General features: G+C 39.2%; 1 protein-coding gene and 2 pseudogenes across 1 annotated transcript; 2 read left to right on the top strand and 1 right to left on the bottom strand.

Annotated features, from left to right (window-relative positions):
* The first annotated feature begins 2,348 nt into the window (after positions 1-2,348).
* On the top strand, positions 2,349-6,815 carry LOC148743160 (microfibril-associated glycoprotein 4-like). The gene is made up of 4 exons (XM_088743172.1): positions 2,349-2,725; positions 3,686-3,800; positions 3,900-4,311; positions 6,164-6,815. The coding sequence occupies exons 1-4, from the start codon at positions 2,402-2,404 to the stop codon at positions 6,396-6,398; spliced, it is 1,086 nt and encodes a 361-aa protein (XP_088599298.1). The 5' UTR covers positions 2,349-2,401; the 3' UTR covers positions 6,399-6,815.
* Positions 6,816-8,764: 1,949 nt separating this feature from the next.
* On the bottom strand, positions 8,765-9,502 carry LOC148743161 (uncharacterized; annotated as a pseudogene).
* A 426-nt stretch (positions 9,503-9,928) lies between these two features.
* Positions 9,929-12,772, top strand: LOC148743162 (ryncolin-1-like; annotated as a pseudogene).
* The last annotated feature ends 4,599 nt before the right edge of the window (positions 12,773-17,371 follow it).

A 17,371-nucleotide genomic window follows, 5' to 3' on the forward strand; every position in this document is an offset into this window, starting at 1 on the left:
TTTTCAATACTCACTTAAGCGCACAAAGTTAAATATACCTGGTTAGCTCAAGTGGTAGAGCGCCGGACTGCCGTGTGATGAGGCCGAGGGTTCGAGCACCAGACCGGACCAACACTCAGGGTCTTAAAATAACTGAGGAAATGTGCTGCCTTTGCTACGATATCTGCAAATGTTTATACATTTTAGAACTCTTGGATAAGGACGAAAAACCGTAGGCCCCGTCTCCTGCATATTCTCTGTACTGGTTAGAAGGGGACGTTAAAGAACCCACACACTTATCTCAAAGAGTAGGGAGCGTACGCGTAGCTCCCGGTGTTGTGGTCTGGCCTGTTTACTGAAATTGGGGGCATCTGTTAAAAATTAGTCCACAAAAAACTGTTAACTGCTGCAAGCAGTCTCTTAAGTCCCCCGCAAAACATTGTTAAGCGCTTAGAGGCTTGCAATAAGCGTTATATAAATTTTAGTTCATTATTGTTATTATTATTATTGCCATTATTATTGCTATTATTATTATTATATTAAATCTCTGATCCCATATCATGAATAAACAATAATTGTGCACTCTTTCTGTGTATTGGTACTGTAACAGGAATTGTTCAAGAAAATGAACATTGTCTGGAAGAGGAACAAGGTTCGTTTCAATACAACGTAGCAAAGCCGATTATTGGCGTTGATAAAGTCCAAGTATCGGTAAAAAGATCTTTCAAAGCCAATTGGCTTGCTTTACCGCTATAGTATAGGTGCCTTATCTATAGAATGCCATTTTTGAGAAAAAAAAACTTTCACGTATAACTGACGTAATTTGATTCATTTTGTAAGAAGATGTTTATTAAAATAGCTATTATACCGATAGCATACAATAATTAACAAATGGTAAACACCGCAGCGTACACTATTAGGTTATGGTGCACACGGGAGGTTGCTAAGGACGAAAGAAGCGTAAGAGTCGCACGAGGCAATAACCAACAGCGACTCTAGCCTCTTGATCGCTTAGCAAACCTCCCAAGTGCATCTATAACTCAATATTGTACACTATGGTGTTTACCATTTGTTTTATAACATAACATTGATACATTGGGGCGAAGGAGTACCCCTTTATTTAACACTGAAATCTCAAGTGACCAGAAAAAAAGCACTCGGAAACTGGTCCTTGCATTTGCTCACGTCAGCAGCGTACACCTATGGCCAAATAGTGGACACTGAATCGACCAATCAGAGCACGCGCTTTACTTTGGAAATGCTATAATCCTTACTTTTGAACTCTCGACCCTTACCTGAAGACAAAAACTGCGTCGAGGTTATTCCGATATTCTGATATGTCTTTTGATTGATTTCACAAGGCCAAAGATCCGAGGAATACTCCGTTCTAGTGACAGCCAGCTACATGTAAGCTATCTTACCTCTAGCTTGTATTGTTAAGATAAGATGCATTTTTTGTAGTATTTCAAGCGAGATAAAATTTCAACGTCACCTGCACTTAAAGGTATAAGGAGCATGCTACATGCTACATGTGAGTATGGTCTCGCAAAATCAAGTTACACCTAGAATGTTGCGGAAATTAAAGCCACCTCTAAAATATAAATATAAATCGGGACAGAAAAACAGAAGTGCATAATACTGAACTATGAATAGGTATTCAGATAAAGATTCGAGAAAGCACAAATTGAGCGAAATTATTCGATAATTGATCAATATGATTTCTTTAAAAAAATATTGAGTAGAGCCATAAACCAACATTGAAACCTTGTATGTTGTTAAAAAACTTAATTCTAGAATCAATGATAAAAGTTATTTGGCCATCTGTCATCGACTTGATTTTGAAGCCGATTATGTTCATTGACATGTAGCTTGTAATTGCAGTGAAATTGCTGATATCTGATCGATATCTGCAGGGAATACGTTTTTCTAATCAGGAGGTTGCTGAAATTTAAATAACACTTTGAATTAATTACTCTAATTCGTTGTTGAAGCATTTCCTTTAATCCTGGGCTTTAAAGAGAGAGATCTCACTTCTTTCAAATGCATTTGTCCAAATTTCTGTCTACAGAAGGGCGTAGCCTAACGTAATCTTATGAGAATTCTTTGAAAACCGTTGTAAGTCGATTAAAAAACGAAAAGTTCGAGTTTTTTATATACATGATTGTTGAACCTGCAGTTATTGAGATCATAACAATGAGTAAATCATGTGAGGCAATCTGGAATTATAGTCAAAGATTCATATTGCATATGCCGAACGTTGTGTCAATATCCCACTCAACGAAAACAAAACATGTTTTTGTTCCGATCTCAATCTCTGTGTCAACGATGAATAAATCATGTGGGTCCGCCCGGAATTAGAATAAGGGATTCATAACGCATAAGTCGAACTTTGTGTTAAGATCGAACTAACGGGACACAAAATATGTTCTTGTTCTGGCTCTCAGTCTCTTTGCCAACAGCGATGGTGTCAGGACTTGGTCGGATGAGTACAAACGATTTGCATGCTGTAAACTTTGTGGCAGAGATCAGAGGACGTAAGCTTATTGGGCGGGTTATCGAAGAGACAAAAGTGGATTCAGAAGACACATGCCAGTGGCAATGTGTGGACGAAAGCCGTTGTCTGTCTTACAACTTTGGACCGGCGGAAGATGGGAAGATATTTAAATGTCAGCTAAGCGACTCTGATCGATTTGCTGCATTAGAAAATTTTATTCAAGAGGACGAATTTTCCTACAGGGGAATACAGGTATTGCGAAATTGGGCATAATGGAGGAAAATACAAGTGAGAAAAGAAAAAGAGAAGTTTTCAGACAAGCATTTATTTCCCATAAAAAATCTTCTCTGATTTGATATTATGCCTCACCAATTTTTCAAGTTGTACCACTCACTTTCCTTGAACTTATCGGTGAAAAGATTACAGTTTAAAATTCTTCCTTCTGTAAGAAAAGCTAAACAGTACAATTTTTAGAGCTTTCCGAGTTATTAACATTTAATATTTTTATGCTAGAACGAAAGGTATAGATGGATTTAATTTCAAGGCTCATTTTGGGCCCGTTTACAGTTTCTACGCCTCATTTAGGCTACGTTCATTGAAACTCGCAAGGAAGATCATTTCGCGACCACAGCAGGGAACATGAATTTATATTAATAAAAGCAAAGTCCAAAAATTTATTGGGAACAGGGAACGAAAGGAAAAGTGGGAAAAAAAAGTTTGAGAAAAGGAAAAGTCCGCTTTCAGTTAGTGTGGACAAGGCTTTCTCTTAGATTCTACCAAAGGCGACTGCTCTCGTTTACCATTAGATGAAGATTCTTATTTCTCAATGTTTTGCGAAATGCGACAGATATTCCCTACTGTTGTGCGGTGCAAGACGTCGCAGCGATGCAAACTAACTATGAAAATTAAGATCCCAGACAATAACCGGAAAAAACGTTCTTCAAAAGGCCTTTGGAATTGATATTGATTTTGGTGTTGACATCAATCTTGCTCGAGAACGTTTTCGCGCTTTTGCCCGGCTTCAACCTTTTGGAACGTCTCATCGACGAAAAAAATGTCGAATCCTTTCATCTCTTTTTTAAATCAGTTGAAGAAAGTTTGAGAAACACTCAAAAAAAAATCCGTACTTGTCCTTTAAAAGCCTCTAACTCGAACTATTATAATTCATATTAAGGGAATAAAAATAGTTAATCCAAGATTTTTTCTTCAAAGAGTGCTTGTGAGGAAGACAGTTTTCAATGCGGCAAAAAAGGAATCTGCATTCCCAACTATGAAGATGGCAGCGTACGATGCAAATGTGACGATGGCTACACGGGAAAACCTTGCAGTAAGCTGAGGAGTTAGATACTTTGTTGTTTCAACATCAGTTATTATTTAATTATCTATAAAATCAATTTCTAAATTCTCTTCGTTTTCTTACCAAAAGAAGCGAGAAGCTGCTCTCAGCTATTCCAAGATGGTCTCAATTCCAGTGGGGTGTTTACCGTCAATCCAGATGGCGGTAAAGCAATACAATTGTTGTGCGACATGAAAACGGACGGTGGAGGTTGGACCGTTTTGCAGAGACGCTTGGACGGCTCTGTTGACTTTTATCTTGGATGGGAGTCCTACAAAAAAGGCTTTGGAAATCTGAATGGCGAGTTCTGGCTTGGAAATGACAACATTCACCGTTTTACAGCCGCTGATGACGTCATGTTGAGAGTTGACCTGGAAGACTTTCATGGCAACATCACCTACGCTGAGTACACGACTTTTAAGGTGGCAGACAAGGCTGAGAAGTACCGGCTTTTGATTGCAGGATACAATGGCACAGCTGGTGACTCTTTGAGAGTCCATAAGTAAGAAAGGCATTAATGTGGACAAATAGCGTTGTGCGTGCGTGGTTTAGTTGGACAGCGGTTCCTTATATAAGCGTACGCGAAAGCAAGGCTATCGGGTCAAGCTTTTCTGAAGTTTCCAAGATCTGCGAGGTCAGTTATAGGCATGGGCGTCGAAAATGTTAAATTATTCCCAAAATCAGCGTTTTTGTCAGCCGAAGAGAAAGTGAAAATGTCAGGCGGTAATTTTTACGTGTTTTACGAAAAAAAGGGCCAAAGAGGGGATTTCGTATCGTAAAGGAACTGTCAAAGATGGATATATGTGCTTGATTGACAGCTTCGAAACTCGTACTAACCCAAAGGTGAGTTCATAATGTTTTTTTAAATTTTGGCGTTTTTATCTTGATGAAAAATTATCTCAAAATCTTAAATGTCTGCGTACCTTTACTTTTAAACAGGATTATGAACTACATCAAGAACGAATGAGAAGACGATTTTCGTGAAAAGTGGCAGCAGTTGGCTTAGCATGAAAACAAGTGAACGGAGCAAACAAAACAACTACTACCGCAGCTGTTACAAGTACTGGTCTTCCTGATTGTCCAGAATGTTCATCCCTGGTAAATGGGGGAGACAACCCCCCTGTTTGTGGTAGGCAAAAACGTTGTCTGCTGTTTCATCGAAAGAAAAGCTCAAGATGACGAAACAAATAAAGATTATAAGAACGTAAACAATAAAGCATTTGCCTTATTTAGATATGGTCATGCGCGAAAAGTCGAACTAGCGTGTGACACTGATAGAACACACTTTTGTTGTGAACGTCTGCCTGAGAGCTTCCATGATGTTTTACCTAAACTTTCACGACGTTCTTAACTTTGTATGTAATTCTCCTAGTAGTCTTCAGAGGTGCTTGACCCGAGAGCCTCTCTTTCGCGTAAGTTAATACAAGAAGCCGCTGTCCAACTAAACCGCGCACGCGGACCTGGAATAAGAGCTATTCGGCGCAATATTCAGAATACTTCTTAAAAGATTGCCTCTGCTTTGAGTGGAATTAAAAGAAAACGACAGAAATCGTATCCCTTTTAATATAATATTAGTTTGTACAATAGTTTAATCCTACCACATTTTGATTACTGTAATGGTGTTTGGGTAAAATGCACACTTGCCCCTCTGAAAGTGTGCAGAAGCTCCAAAACGTGCTACACGCAATCTAATGCATGTAAGCAATGAACTTAATATTAAGGAGCTGATCCGTGTCCTAGGTTGGCGTAAACTCAATCATAGAGGTCTAGCAGCTGCTTCAGTGTGATGTACAAGAAAGACACTGCACGGAATGACTCCCTAATTTCTAAGATCTCGACTGGTGCCTGAAAATGACGTTTCTTCCTCCCGAATAAGGAATTCCGAAAAAAAATTTTGCAATTACACAGCCCTACACCAATTATTTAAAAATAAGTTTCTCTTACCATGGTGCTGAAGCGTGAACCAGCCTATCCCAACCTCTGCGTTCTATAGCTCCCTTAGATAAATCCCAAAAACAGATTACGTCATGACAGCTTTCTAATGAGACACGGCATCCTTGATAAGCATCCTTTGGACATGATAGGTCTTATCTTTTTTTTTATTTGCTAGATTCGAAAGATTTTTTACCAGTAAATTTTACTGAGGGAATTTTTCACCGTAAGCAAATAAAGTTAACAATCAATCTTTGTCTATCTATTTGTCTTATTGGGTGTCTATCTCTACTATCTCTATGCAAATTTATTGATATAATTCTATAAGTAGATTCCGTTGCAAAGCCTTCTTAACAGAATACATTCTCCACACATTTAAGTTTGATAGAGAGAGGCTTACATGAGATTTTATTTCATTTCAGCAATATGCAGTTTTCTACCAAAGATCAAGACAATGATCTCGGTCAACACGTGTCCAACTGCGCCCAACAATACAAGGGAGCCTGGTGGTACAAAAACTGCCATGGCTCAAATCTGAATGGATTATACCTTGCTGGTCCCCATGCTTCTCTTGCTGATGGAGTCAACTGGAAAGCTTTCAAGGGTCATCACTACTCACTGAAGCGCACTGAGATGAAAATCAAAACCAAGATATAAGGCGATGTCTATCCAAGAGTAGCTGACAAGGAAATTAGACGATTTGAAGTTAAACCCGCTCTAAACCTAACTTAGCAAGTAAATACATACACATGATGACATCGTTAAGTTAGACTTTTTTCATAGCTTCAATACAATAAAATCCGACAGACAATTAATTAGGAGCAGCCTTAAGTAAACGTTTTCCTACCTTTATTCATAAAAAACCGCCTGTAATAGCAATTACTGTACGGAACTGACTGTAGAACATTTGTAAAAGCGATGACGGTCCATAAAGTGTTGATTGACTTTCAGTGGGCTGAACTCGTGCATAAAGCTCATCGGTCGCTCACCTGATTTATTATTCGCGTCACCGTCAGAGCGAAAAAAGAGTAGCCTTCAAGTACAACTTCGATTAACTCAAAATTTGCGACCAATATTCTAAACGTACCATTTACATTGTAGTCTCCTTCGCAGCCATTGTTTGGTCACATCATGTGCTCTCTCCACCATCATTGAAGACTTATATTGACTCGTATTCAAGAGCATTGTGAAGCATTAATCGAGTATGAAAAAAAGTCTTGTGACAATTCTCTTGGTTTGTTCGAAGTCCAGTCACCCCAAATCCTCTATATATGGAAATTAGTGTCGGATTTCTGCCCTCCCGTCACGCCTGGCGAGTTTTCTGAGTTGAATTTCTCCACAATGTTCGTTCAGTTAAATCAGTTCCAGATATTGGCACAACAACTTAAAAAATACCTTTTAAGTCGAAAACTTATCGCCACTGTAGTGTAGAGACAGAAATTTTTCGTCACAATTCTTTTCAGTCTCTTTTCTGATTACCCATCTAATTAACAAATTGACGTCAATTTTCCATCGTCTGTAACCTTGTTGATCATAAAAATGACTTCAACAACGTTAAAAACTAAAGCGAAACCACTAGCGCAGCCGAGTGGTTTTTATCAAAGTTTTATTAAACCTGCTTGTGCGGGTAAACTTTCGGAAAATCACGCGCGCGCGTTGTGAACCGAGAGTTTTCATTCTTTTACTTGTTTGATTTCTCCCACGTTTTCGTCCGTTTCTAATAATTCTTCAATCATTTCTGCAAGTACCCCAGTCTTTAATTTCCTACAATAATTCTACAATAATTTCCTACATTTTCGATATTTTACGTGAAGCAGGGCTTCACAGTAATAATTATGTCACAAAATGAGGCCAACTTAGGTAGCTTTATCTTTTACGATTTTGATCATTTCCGTAGTCGTCGTCACAGAGGCTAATAAGATTTTCAAATTTTCAAATTTTCAAAAGGCGCGAAAAACCTTCCCGAAACTCCCATCATCGCTTTCAAAATTCATTACTTATTAGCGGGAAAAACGTCTTTTAAGACTCTGCCATGTGAATAGCGGTTTTGTTTGTTAAACTGCATTCATGTAAAGTAAACAAACCTCATCATAACTTTTATTCAGGTTCACTGCATTAGTAAACATGTAGATCTATTAACTCCAACTCTTCAATCAACAGAGTCTCGGTGAAAAAATGTTTAAGCACTATAAACTACTAGAAATGGAACAATGAATTTAAGGTGCACCTGACCCCTAAATTATTTTCTCGTTTCAAACTATATTCATGCTTTGGTGAGTCTTCGAAAAAAAATTTGGCCGATTTGGTCAAATCCTTGAATTTTTGTGGCCCGTTCAAGTAAGGAATATCGCATTAAAATCACCGCCATTTTGGCTCACGACCGCGTTTCAAGGATCAAGAGTCTGGCGACTAATGTGACGTCACTTCGAGAACCCAACAATCTGTATTTCGCGCCATTTTGCACAGTTCACTGATTATGTTTGGAAGGTTAGATCGATATTGGTCGCAAATATGCCGCACATGATGTGTTGTTGGGGGTTGTAGTAACGTCAGAAGCTTGGAGAATGGAAAAGCGCTCCATACGATACCGTTTTACGACGATGAGCGTCCAGAGGCGAAGAAACGAAAGAAGAGATGCATAGATTTTATGAGACTGAAACGTGCTAAATGGGAGCCATCGAAGAGTTCTGTGATATGCTCGAAGCATTTCGAGCCAGATGATTTTGTTCGAAACTACACGTTGTTGAAGGACCAAAAGACTCTATCAAATCCGTATTTAGAGCGAGACAGCTTCGGAATTACCACTTTCCCAACAATTCATACTGAAGTACATGTAGCAGAGGACGAACGACCCCTGAGTAATCGAGGCAAAAGAATGGTGGTGGTTTCCCGTAGACTCTCAACAAAGTCAATCGACAGACGACAAAAGCCACTTTTCAAACATCGGGATATTTTTTATGCGTCAGTTTTCAAACGAGACTATTTCGAACTTCATAACTTGAAAATCCAGGTGCGATATGTTTTCATAAACTCGAAAAGGAATCACACCAACCAGCACTAAATATTGCTAACCTTTCTTCGCTTCCCGTCTGCCAATACCTTTCCTTCCCTTTGGTTTTGAAGTTGTCCGCCGCTAATCTCAGACTCCACTTCGGAAGACAAACGGGATGAAATCCTGGGTGTTCAGTGATACAGGTCAGGTTAACATCAGGGGCAAGATCTTGCATGTCAAAGTCACTCTTGATCGATTCCTCGCAGCCTTCCAGTTCACAACAATAATAACATTCACTGATGTTTTGTAACAAAGTGACGTTGCAATTTCCACACTTGCACCTAAAGTTCAGCAAATTTATGTTACAGAAAAATCATCCAAGAAATACATACACAATAGCGCCAGAAGCAATCGTGCCAACACATGTAATGCATAACTAAAGCTCACGCGAATATGTATATAAGGGAGAAACCCGCGAATCTCACCGTTCCTTCTGTTCTACATTGCCCCGTAACCTGTCCTTTAGTCTTCGTTCGAGCTCTTCGTTAGCCTTCACTTCTTCTTGGTATTTTTCTATTCATTCTGCATCAGTCAGTGGCTCGTCAGTACAAGCAGCATCGTCATCGCTTGAATCGCTCGAAGTTTCTGGTAATAATGGTGAAACGCGGGATGACGGCCCCTCTTCAGTTAAAGTTCGTATCCAGCGATAAAATTCATTTCCGAGTCGTGAGTCGAAGCTCGTCTCCATGTCCGATGACTCGGAGGACATTGTAATTTTCACTTGAATTTCACAGGCTACGAAGACCAAATAGAATGAATCTCGTGCTAGAAAGGCTTTTGCAGATCGACGACTGGCTGAGAATTCCTTCAGCGTCTTCTCGAAGTGACGTCACAAGTCCACTCTGCCCAGATCCCCATTTACGCGGTCGTGGTCCGTTCGGATCTCGACTTCAACGGGCCATAAAAAATTGAGGATTTAACTAAATCCAACAATTTTTTCGAAGAAATACTCACCAAAGCATGAAGATTTTTTTAAGTGAAAAAAAATTTAGGGGTCAGGTGCACTCTAATACTGATGTAGCAACAGGGATACACTTACTGTCGACAGAAAAGCAGCTCGAATTGATTTAATCGCGGTAATGATCTCTCGGCACCTGCTAGCCTAGTCAGGCAATAGATATTAAAAAAAACACTTTTTTTAATGTTTCACTTATCTTACACTTTCTAACAGTGAAGACTGCACATGCATCTCTGTATAAGGCTTCCTCTTTGTGCCGTTGTGTACGGCATAAGCCGTATTTCAGATCGGGATTTTAAGGCTGTTAACTTTGCCGACAAGATGGCGGGAAAAAAGCTGAACGGAAGCCTGATAAGAGAGGTAGAGGTGGATTCGGAAACTTCTTGTCAATCCGAGTGTGTGGATGAAGAGCGTTGTCAGTCTTACAACTTTAGGACCAGAAAGGACGACTCACTGAGATTCAAGTGTCAACTAAGTGACACTGATCGATTGACTGGATTTGTTAACTTTACCGCGGATAAAAATTTCATTTAAAGATGAATAAATGTAACCTTCGTCCCTCTTAGTGCAACAACTATTATTTCTAACTCATTGTATGAATTTTTTATCTTTAAAAAGTTTAAATTTTGCAACTGAATCCTTTTTTAAAATTCTCTTCAAACTTTACCATGTCAGGCCTACTCCCTTATGACCACTGATATTCATCTGTACCTAATGTGTAATTTTTTAGCCTTTTTTTTTCATTCATTTTTTTCAGTTATTTAGCAAACGTGGTATACTGTACTTAGAATGGTGGAGTATATTTGTCAAGACTTCGCTGATCATTAGCCTTTTAATGCATCCATTTTATGCCATTATAATATAAAGGAAAACAATACGTATATTAAAGGACTTGGAAATGTTTTGTATTAGTACATGGTCCAATTAAGGTAAGTTGACATTATTAGCAAATACAATACAGCTAGTCAACAGGTTTATTTAAACTTTTTATTAAATTATTGTTGTATTTTGCATGACTTAAACTTTAGGTGGGAGCTACTTTTCTTTGAAAGCCCAGCATATAAGAATAGCAATATAGGTAGGCATGTTGAGTTTAGGAAAAATGCATTGTTTTTCTCTTCGAGTTGCGTTGAGAATGAGCTTCCACCAAAAGTTTTAAGGACAATTTTATACCTTGAATTAAAATTAATGTTTACTTACAATATTTTACAACCGCAATCTCCAACCATATCGGTCTGACATTATCCACTCCGAAGTCGCGGTCTGTTCTTGTCCTTACAGAATATTTTTCATATACACCGGAACCCTGCCATTGCTACACTTTCTGTTCTTTCTGAAAAGCTGTTAACCTTAGATCCCAAATTCACTGTCGTTTCTGTCGGGCCTTAGCTGAGTTTCGGACAAAGTCATCAATTGTATACTCGAGTATCATGATCAGTTTGTGGCTGAAACTCTGTATGCTCTAATGATCGATTTTAAGCCCAGGCCCAGCAGCATCATGGTAGGACAAAGCAATATTAAATTATTGGTTCTTCATTTGTCCAATTTTATCTTGCTTGGGTTGAAAATTTTAACTTGACAGCTGTAAGCAATCAGCATTTAGTTAGTATCTTTCAAAATACAGAGTTCTTGTGAGACGAGCGGAATCTGCATCTCAAAATTTCAAGATGACAGCGTAAAATGCAAATGTAAGGATGACCACAATGAGCCAGCTTGCGGTTAGTGTTCGATTTTTTTTTTTCCATTTTTTTTTTTAGCTTAAACGATTTCGGTATTGTGGCAATGAAAGGCGGACATAAAGTATTTTCAGCAATAATATAGGTATACGTGGAGAAAAAAAGTACTCTAGAAGCTTAGATAGACAGGTATACTTGGAGAAGAAAAAGTACTCTAGAAGCTTGGATAGAGCTCCAACCAATGACCTCTTCATAAAGGATAACTCTCCCCCAACTGAGTTCAGATCGCGGAAGTTCCTGAGGCTCTCAAAAGAGAGCATCTAAAAAAAAGCCTACAACCCACTTCCGAAACAATTTGACAAAAACTACGACCTTTAGTAAGTCTAGTAAGTGTTCATGCTTCAGCTTCCCTGCTTTTTTTATTGTCTTCAGTAGTTTGCCTCATTCGGCATGTTAAGATCTGTCTTTTACTCGTATGCTTGTTTGACTGTTTGTTTGTTTTTTGGTACCGTTTTACAGCTACAGAGCCGAAAAGCTGCAACGAACTGCTTCGAGACGGTTGGAAATCGTAATAATAATAATAACAATAATGATAATAATAATAATAATAATAATAATAATAATCAAGTTTAATATCTTTACGCGGGGCATGGTTGCCCATATTGCCCGAACCAGAGGCTCATGTAAACGCAAGACAACAACCCACCCATCCCACCCCAGGGGAAGACATCCATCACACAGTAATCTCGTGCATGGGAATTAACGTCTCCTACCCCTAACCCTGCAGGAGACGGGACCTCCATTTATTCGTCCCTATCCGAGAAGACTAGAATATCTAAACCATTTCTTGATGTTATAGAAAAGCAGCATATTCTTCTCAATTATTTTAAGACCTTGAGTGTTGGTCCGGCTCGAACCCTCGACCTCCCGCACTTCAGTCGAGCGCTCTATCAATTGAGTTAACCGGGAGACGTGTGGCGTATACACCATCAATCCAGACGGCGGTAGGTCAATCCAAGTGTTGTGTGACATGACCATGGACGGTGGAGGGTGGGCCGTTTTTCAGAGACGTCTGGACGGCTCAGTTGTTTTTTTTCTTGGATGGTAATCTTACAAATACGGCTTTGGAGATCTCAATGGCGAGTTCTGGCTTGGAAACGACAATCTTCACCGTTTGACAGCCACTGAAGATGTCATGTTGAGAGTTGACTTGGAAGACTATGATTGGAACGCCAAGTACGTTGATTACACGACTTTTAAGGTACCAGACGAGACTGATAAGTACCGCCTTTTGATTGGAGGATACAGTGGCACGGCTGGTGACTCTATGGGACTCCATAGATAAGAAAGGTATTCGTGTGGACTAACTGAGTACCATAAAAATCCCTTTCTGGCAAGCCGTCCTCGCGGGTTATTCTTGCTCGTTAACTTTTCTTTAATATTTCACTATCCGGTAGCTTGTGGAGGCTTACACCTTTTCCTTTTAAATTTTAGTATGTATTTTGACATTCAACCACAAGTCAGTTGAAATTGTTTTCACAAAGGTCAAACAGGTCAACAAGGGCAAAGCGCGGAAATTGAAGTTTGACACTTGCTACGTCATAACTGACCGCCTCCCGGTTAGCTCAATGGATGGAGCGCTGGACTGTAGTGCGGGAGGTCGAGGGTTCGAGCCCCGGCCGGACCAACACTCAAGGTCTTAAAATAATTGAGAAGAATTTGCTACCTTTCTATAACATCAAGAAATGGTTAGATATTCTAGTCTTCTCGGATAGGGACGAATAAATGGAGGTCCCGTCTCCTGCAGGGTTGGGGCAGGTGACGTTAATTTCCCACACACGAGATTACTGTGTGACGGATGTCCTCCCATGGGGTGGGATGGGTGGGTTAGGACAGCAGGTCCACATCAGCTATTACAGCTGCCAATTAATCAACCTGCTTAAACAAATAAATGAACTTCAACTTCAATATCCAAGATGGCGTGTTTCAAACCGCGAAAGTTGTAAAAGCGACATTGACTTGTATTCGAGAGTATTTCGAAGTATTAAACACGAGTGAAAGCAAGTCCTGTAAAATTTCTGTTAGGTTGTTTGAATTCCAGTTGCCGTTAATCCCCCTTATATGGATTTAGTGTCGGATTCCTGCCCTCCCTTCACCTCAGGCGAGTTTTCTACCCCCCCTTTCCTCATTCAGTCAATCCATTCACAGTTCGCCGCACAAGTTCCAAGTCGACAGATTGATGGACTGATTGATTGACTGACTGACATACTAATTGGTTGACTGATTGAACAGCTGATTAATAGTTTGCCTATGTGATTGATTTATTGATGGCAGTAATATGGCGTTTTATTCAACTGGTGTATGAGGGTGTTTGGTGGTACAACAGTTGTCAGCATTCTGACTTTAACGGGTTTTATCATTAAGGGCCGTTCAGTCATGCATATGCTGATGGTGTCTCATGGAATTCCTTCAGAGGAGCTCATTACACGCTAAAACGAACCAGATGAAACTGAGACCTTTAGATTGGCAATAACCTAAACGTCTGATGAAGTGTGAAGAATGTTTCGTTTTGATGAGTTTTGTGTATATCAAATTGTTAAACCGAAGTCTAGTGGTTAAATTGTAGGATACTTGCAAAGACCTGACGAAAACAAAAACAAAAAGGATCACCCGCAGCTTCACTGGGTTTTAGATTTTGTACTTTAAAGAGCACTGTTCGATTGGCTGTCAAGACAAATCCAGAATCATTTGCAATGAAATTCAATCACCAACGCTTTGTGATTGATCCGCGTAACTGCTGTAAGGCCCGGTTTAAACGTTGAACTTCACATGTGCCGAACTAAACTCAGGAATTAAATGCATGTGAAGTTCGATGTCTAAGTCAGTTGAGTACGGCAGATTTTAATTAAAACAAGTGTTGCAGAGCGTTTTCAAGGCTCGATATTTCAAGCATTTTTTTAGGTTTACCTTTTGTTTTATTAAGTCTCGCCTTTTCGCCCCTACATGCTATTTTGATGAATCTATAGTTTTGATCATTTATTTTTAGTGTGTGCTTGAACTTGGCTCAGCACTTACCGTGCTAGACATTTTAATCCCTTGTTATGGTTGAAGATAACTAGTTTGCTAGGTGGTCATGTTTGAGTTGGTAAAACTGACGTTGAGTTTTACCCACACTGAACATCCTGTTTTGGAAGTTCCCACGGTTAGCTAACCCAAACATGTCTGTGATTTCTGTATTTAATGCTGGAGCACTCCTTGCTGAAAGTAGTAGAAATAAGCAGTGGAACAAGAGAGAGAGAAAATTAGCTGAAGTAGAAGCAGCAGTATAGGAGAATAAAGAAGAAAATTACAGAGTCTCAGTACCTCTTGCTAATTTGCCAAGCGAGTGGTAGAACCCCTCAACACAAGAAACTCGTGCCTGAGAAGGCACATGAACCAGCAGCAACAGCCCCACCACCACAACAAGACAGTCACGAAAATAGTAGCAGTACAGACTCCCAAAGTTCACACTTATTTGTGCCGGTGAAAAGCCACAAAAAAGTAAAGTCAAACACAGAACTTGGAAATGCCGTTTCTGAATCTCTTACTGTCATTAAGGATCTTGTCAACGATGACCCCACAAAGGAATTGCTTAGTTTTTTAAAGGATGAAATGGCAAAATCAAGGGAACATGAGCTCAAAATGCTGTTGCTTATTACCAACCCCATGCCTAACACAAGTTTTGCACCACCCCAGAATGGGTACCAGAGGAACCATCAGCTAGGGGAGACACCAAACAACTATCCACAGTGGCCGTTTTCATACTAGAGGACAGAAAAATCGTCTGGACGGACAAATCGTCTTAGACGAACAAATCGTCTGATGTGAAAACGGGACGAACAAATTTTTCCACGAACAAATCGTCTGATATTTGGCCGTCTGGAAAGACGATTTTTTGAAGACGATTTGTCCGTCGAGACGAACAAGTCGACGACAGTACGACTTAAATTCCTATCAGACGGTGAAATGTTCGATTTTCTCGCCACGAGGAAATGGGACTAACAACAGAGCGAGGTTTTATGGGAAGTTTCAACATGACAGCAGCCTTTTTGCTTTACAGCACGACCTAGTTCCTGTTCTCTTTGCGCTCATAAGACGGACAACTTTTCGGCATATGGCCTTCTCGAATTCAAATTCGACGAACAAATGCCAGACGATTTGTCCGTCCAGACGATTTGTCCGTCCTCTAGTGAGAAAACGGCCAGTGGCAAGAAGAGTACTGGCCAACACGTAACCACAGACCAAGCACCTCTGCCTTTGACAACTTTTATGCTGGTGCAAGCAAGTATTATGAATATTGCACATTACTGAAATATATTTGTTACAGTTATATTCTGTATTGGTATAATTATGATTTTTATTAATACACCAAAAAGTCTATTACCAAGACCTTTATTCACCACTATCATCCACTGAATTTTGATTAATCCTTTCAGTCCAATGTGGTTTATCAGCCACAATTGGTGGATTTTTTAAGATAAACTTAAGAGAAATCTTCCAAACTGTCAAAATGAAAAATGTAGAATTTGTTTGGGAGAATTTCTTATGGTAGTTATTTGTCGTAGTTAGGTCTTAAAAAGTTAAACAGGAAAAATATTAGTGAATATGAGAAATTAAGTTCAAGTGATTTGTAAGAGAAAATATAATTTTATAAAATTTGGTTTCCATTTATTGTTTTAAGAGGTTATCACTCAAGATGAATCAATTTACATCATGTAAGTTTTATATTGAAGTAATATTTAATAATAAACTAAACAAATTATATATGGAGGTTTTGGAAAAGTAATTGACTTTATGTTTATCACTATACTGCATCAAAAACAGTAGTCACTCAAAGCTGTAATGCAGGTGACCACAAAATTATACGTGCAGTTTACTGCAACATATGAGTGTACTTGTAAGATATGGTAGACATTGCAGAAATTGATATTTTCATATTGTATTTCAAAGTTAATGTTCTGTTTGTTAAAAACTGTGTTTTTTGCAGGGATGTTTAATTTTGATAATTTTGCTGCATAGAGGTTTTGCAATGTGGCATCATTTGAATATGGGGAGGTAGACCTTTTGAGTGTAAAAAACATAACAAAAATATAACTCCAGCAAATACAAGCAGTTCCATGGTCACTGTTTACAACATTGTCAGGATACTTGACCAGTTTCTTTTTCAAGCCATAATTTGTGACAAACATTCGGACATTTAACAACAACAAACATATGAAACATATGTATGAACTGCGGTTATGAGACGTATATGTGAACGATCCTTCGCAGTAAAGCACTATTTGAGCAATAGTGAAAATCAGACCTGAAAAAAAAATTTCAGGCCTGTACGGGATTCGAACCACTGACCTCTGCGATACTAGTGCAGCGCTCTACCAATTGAGCTAACAAGCCAACTGGGAGCAGGTCATCAAATTAATTCGACATAAACCCGTAGATGATAAATCAAACAACAACAAACATATGAAACATATGTATGAACTGCGGTTATGAGACGTATATGTGAACGATCCTTCGCAGTAAAGCACTATTTGAGCAATAGTGAAAATCAGACCTGAAAAAAAAAAAATTTCAGGCCTGTACGGGATTCGAACCACTGACCTCTGCGATACTAGTGCAGCGCTCTACCAATTGAGCTAACAAGCCAACTGGGAGCAGGTCATCAAATTAATTCGACATAAACCCGTAGATGATAAATCAAACAACAACAAACATATGAAACATATGTATGAACTGCGGTTATGAGACGTATATGTGAACGATCCTTCGCAGTAAAGCACTATTTGAGCAATGTCGAATTAATTTGATGACCTGCTCCCAGTTGGCTTGTTAGCTCAATTGGTAGAGCGCTGCACTAGTATCGCAGAGGTCAGTGGTTCGAATCCCGTACAGGCCTGAAATTTTT

The sequence above is a fragment of the Stylophora pistillata genome, chromosome 1 (assembly GCF_964205215.1).
Source record: "Stylophora pistillata chromosome 1, jaStyPist1.2, whole genome shotgun sequence".
Taxonomy (NCBI): domain Eukaryota; kingdom Metazoa; phylum Cnidaria; class Anthozoa; order Scleractinia; family Pocilloporidae; genus Stylophora; species Stylophora pistillata.

What these genes read in the sequence shown, in the direction of transcription:
- LOC148743160 (XM_088743172.1), top strand. Translation starts at nt 2,402, where the DNA reads ATGTTCTTGTTCTGGCTCTCAGTCTCTTTGCCAACAGCGATGGTGTCA. An exon ending in TTTCCTACAGGGGAATACAG is followed by an intron (nt 2,726 to 3,685) that starts GTATTGCGAAAT and finishes TTTTCTTCAAAG; the next exon opens with AGTGCTTGTGAGGAAGACAG. An exon ending in CTACACGGGAAAACCTTGCA is followed by an intron (nt 3,801 to 3,899) that starts GTAAGCTGAGGA and finishes TCTTACCAAAAG; the next exon opens with AAGCGAGAAGCTGCTCTCAG.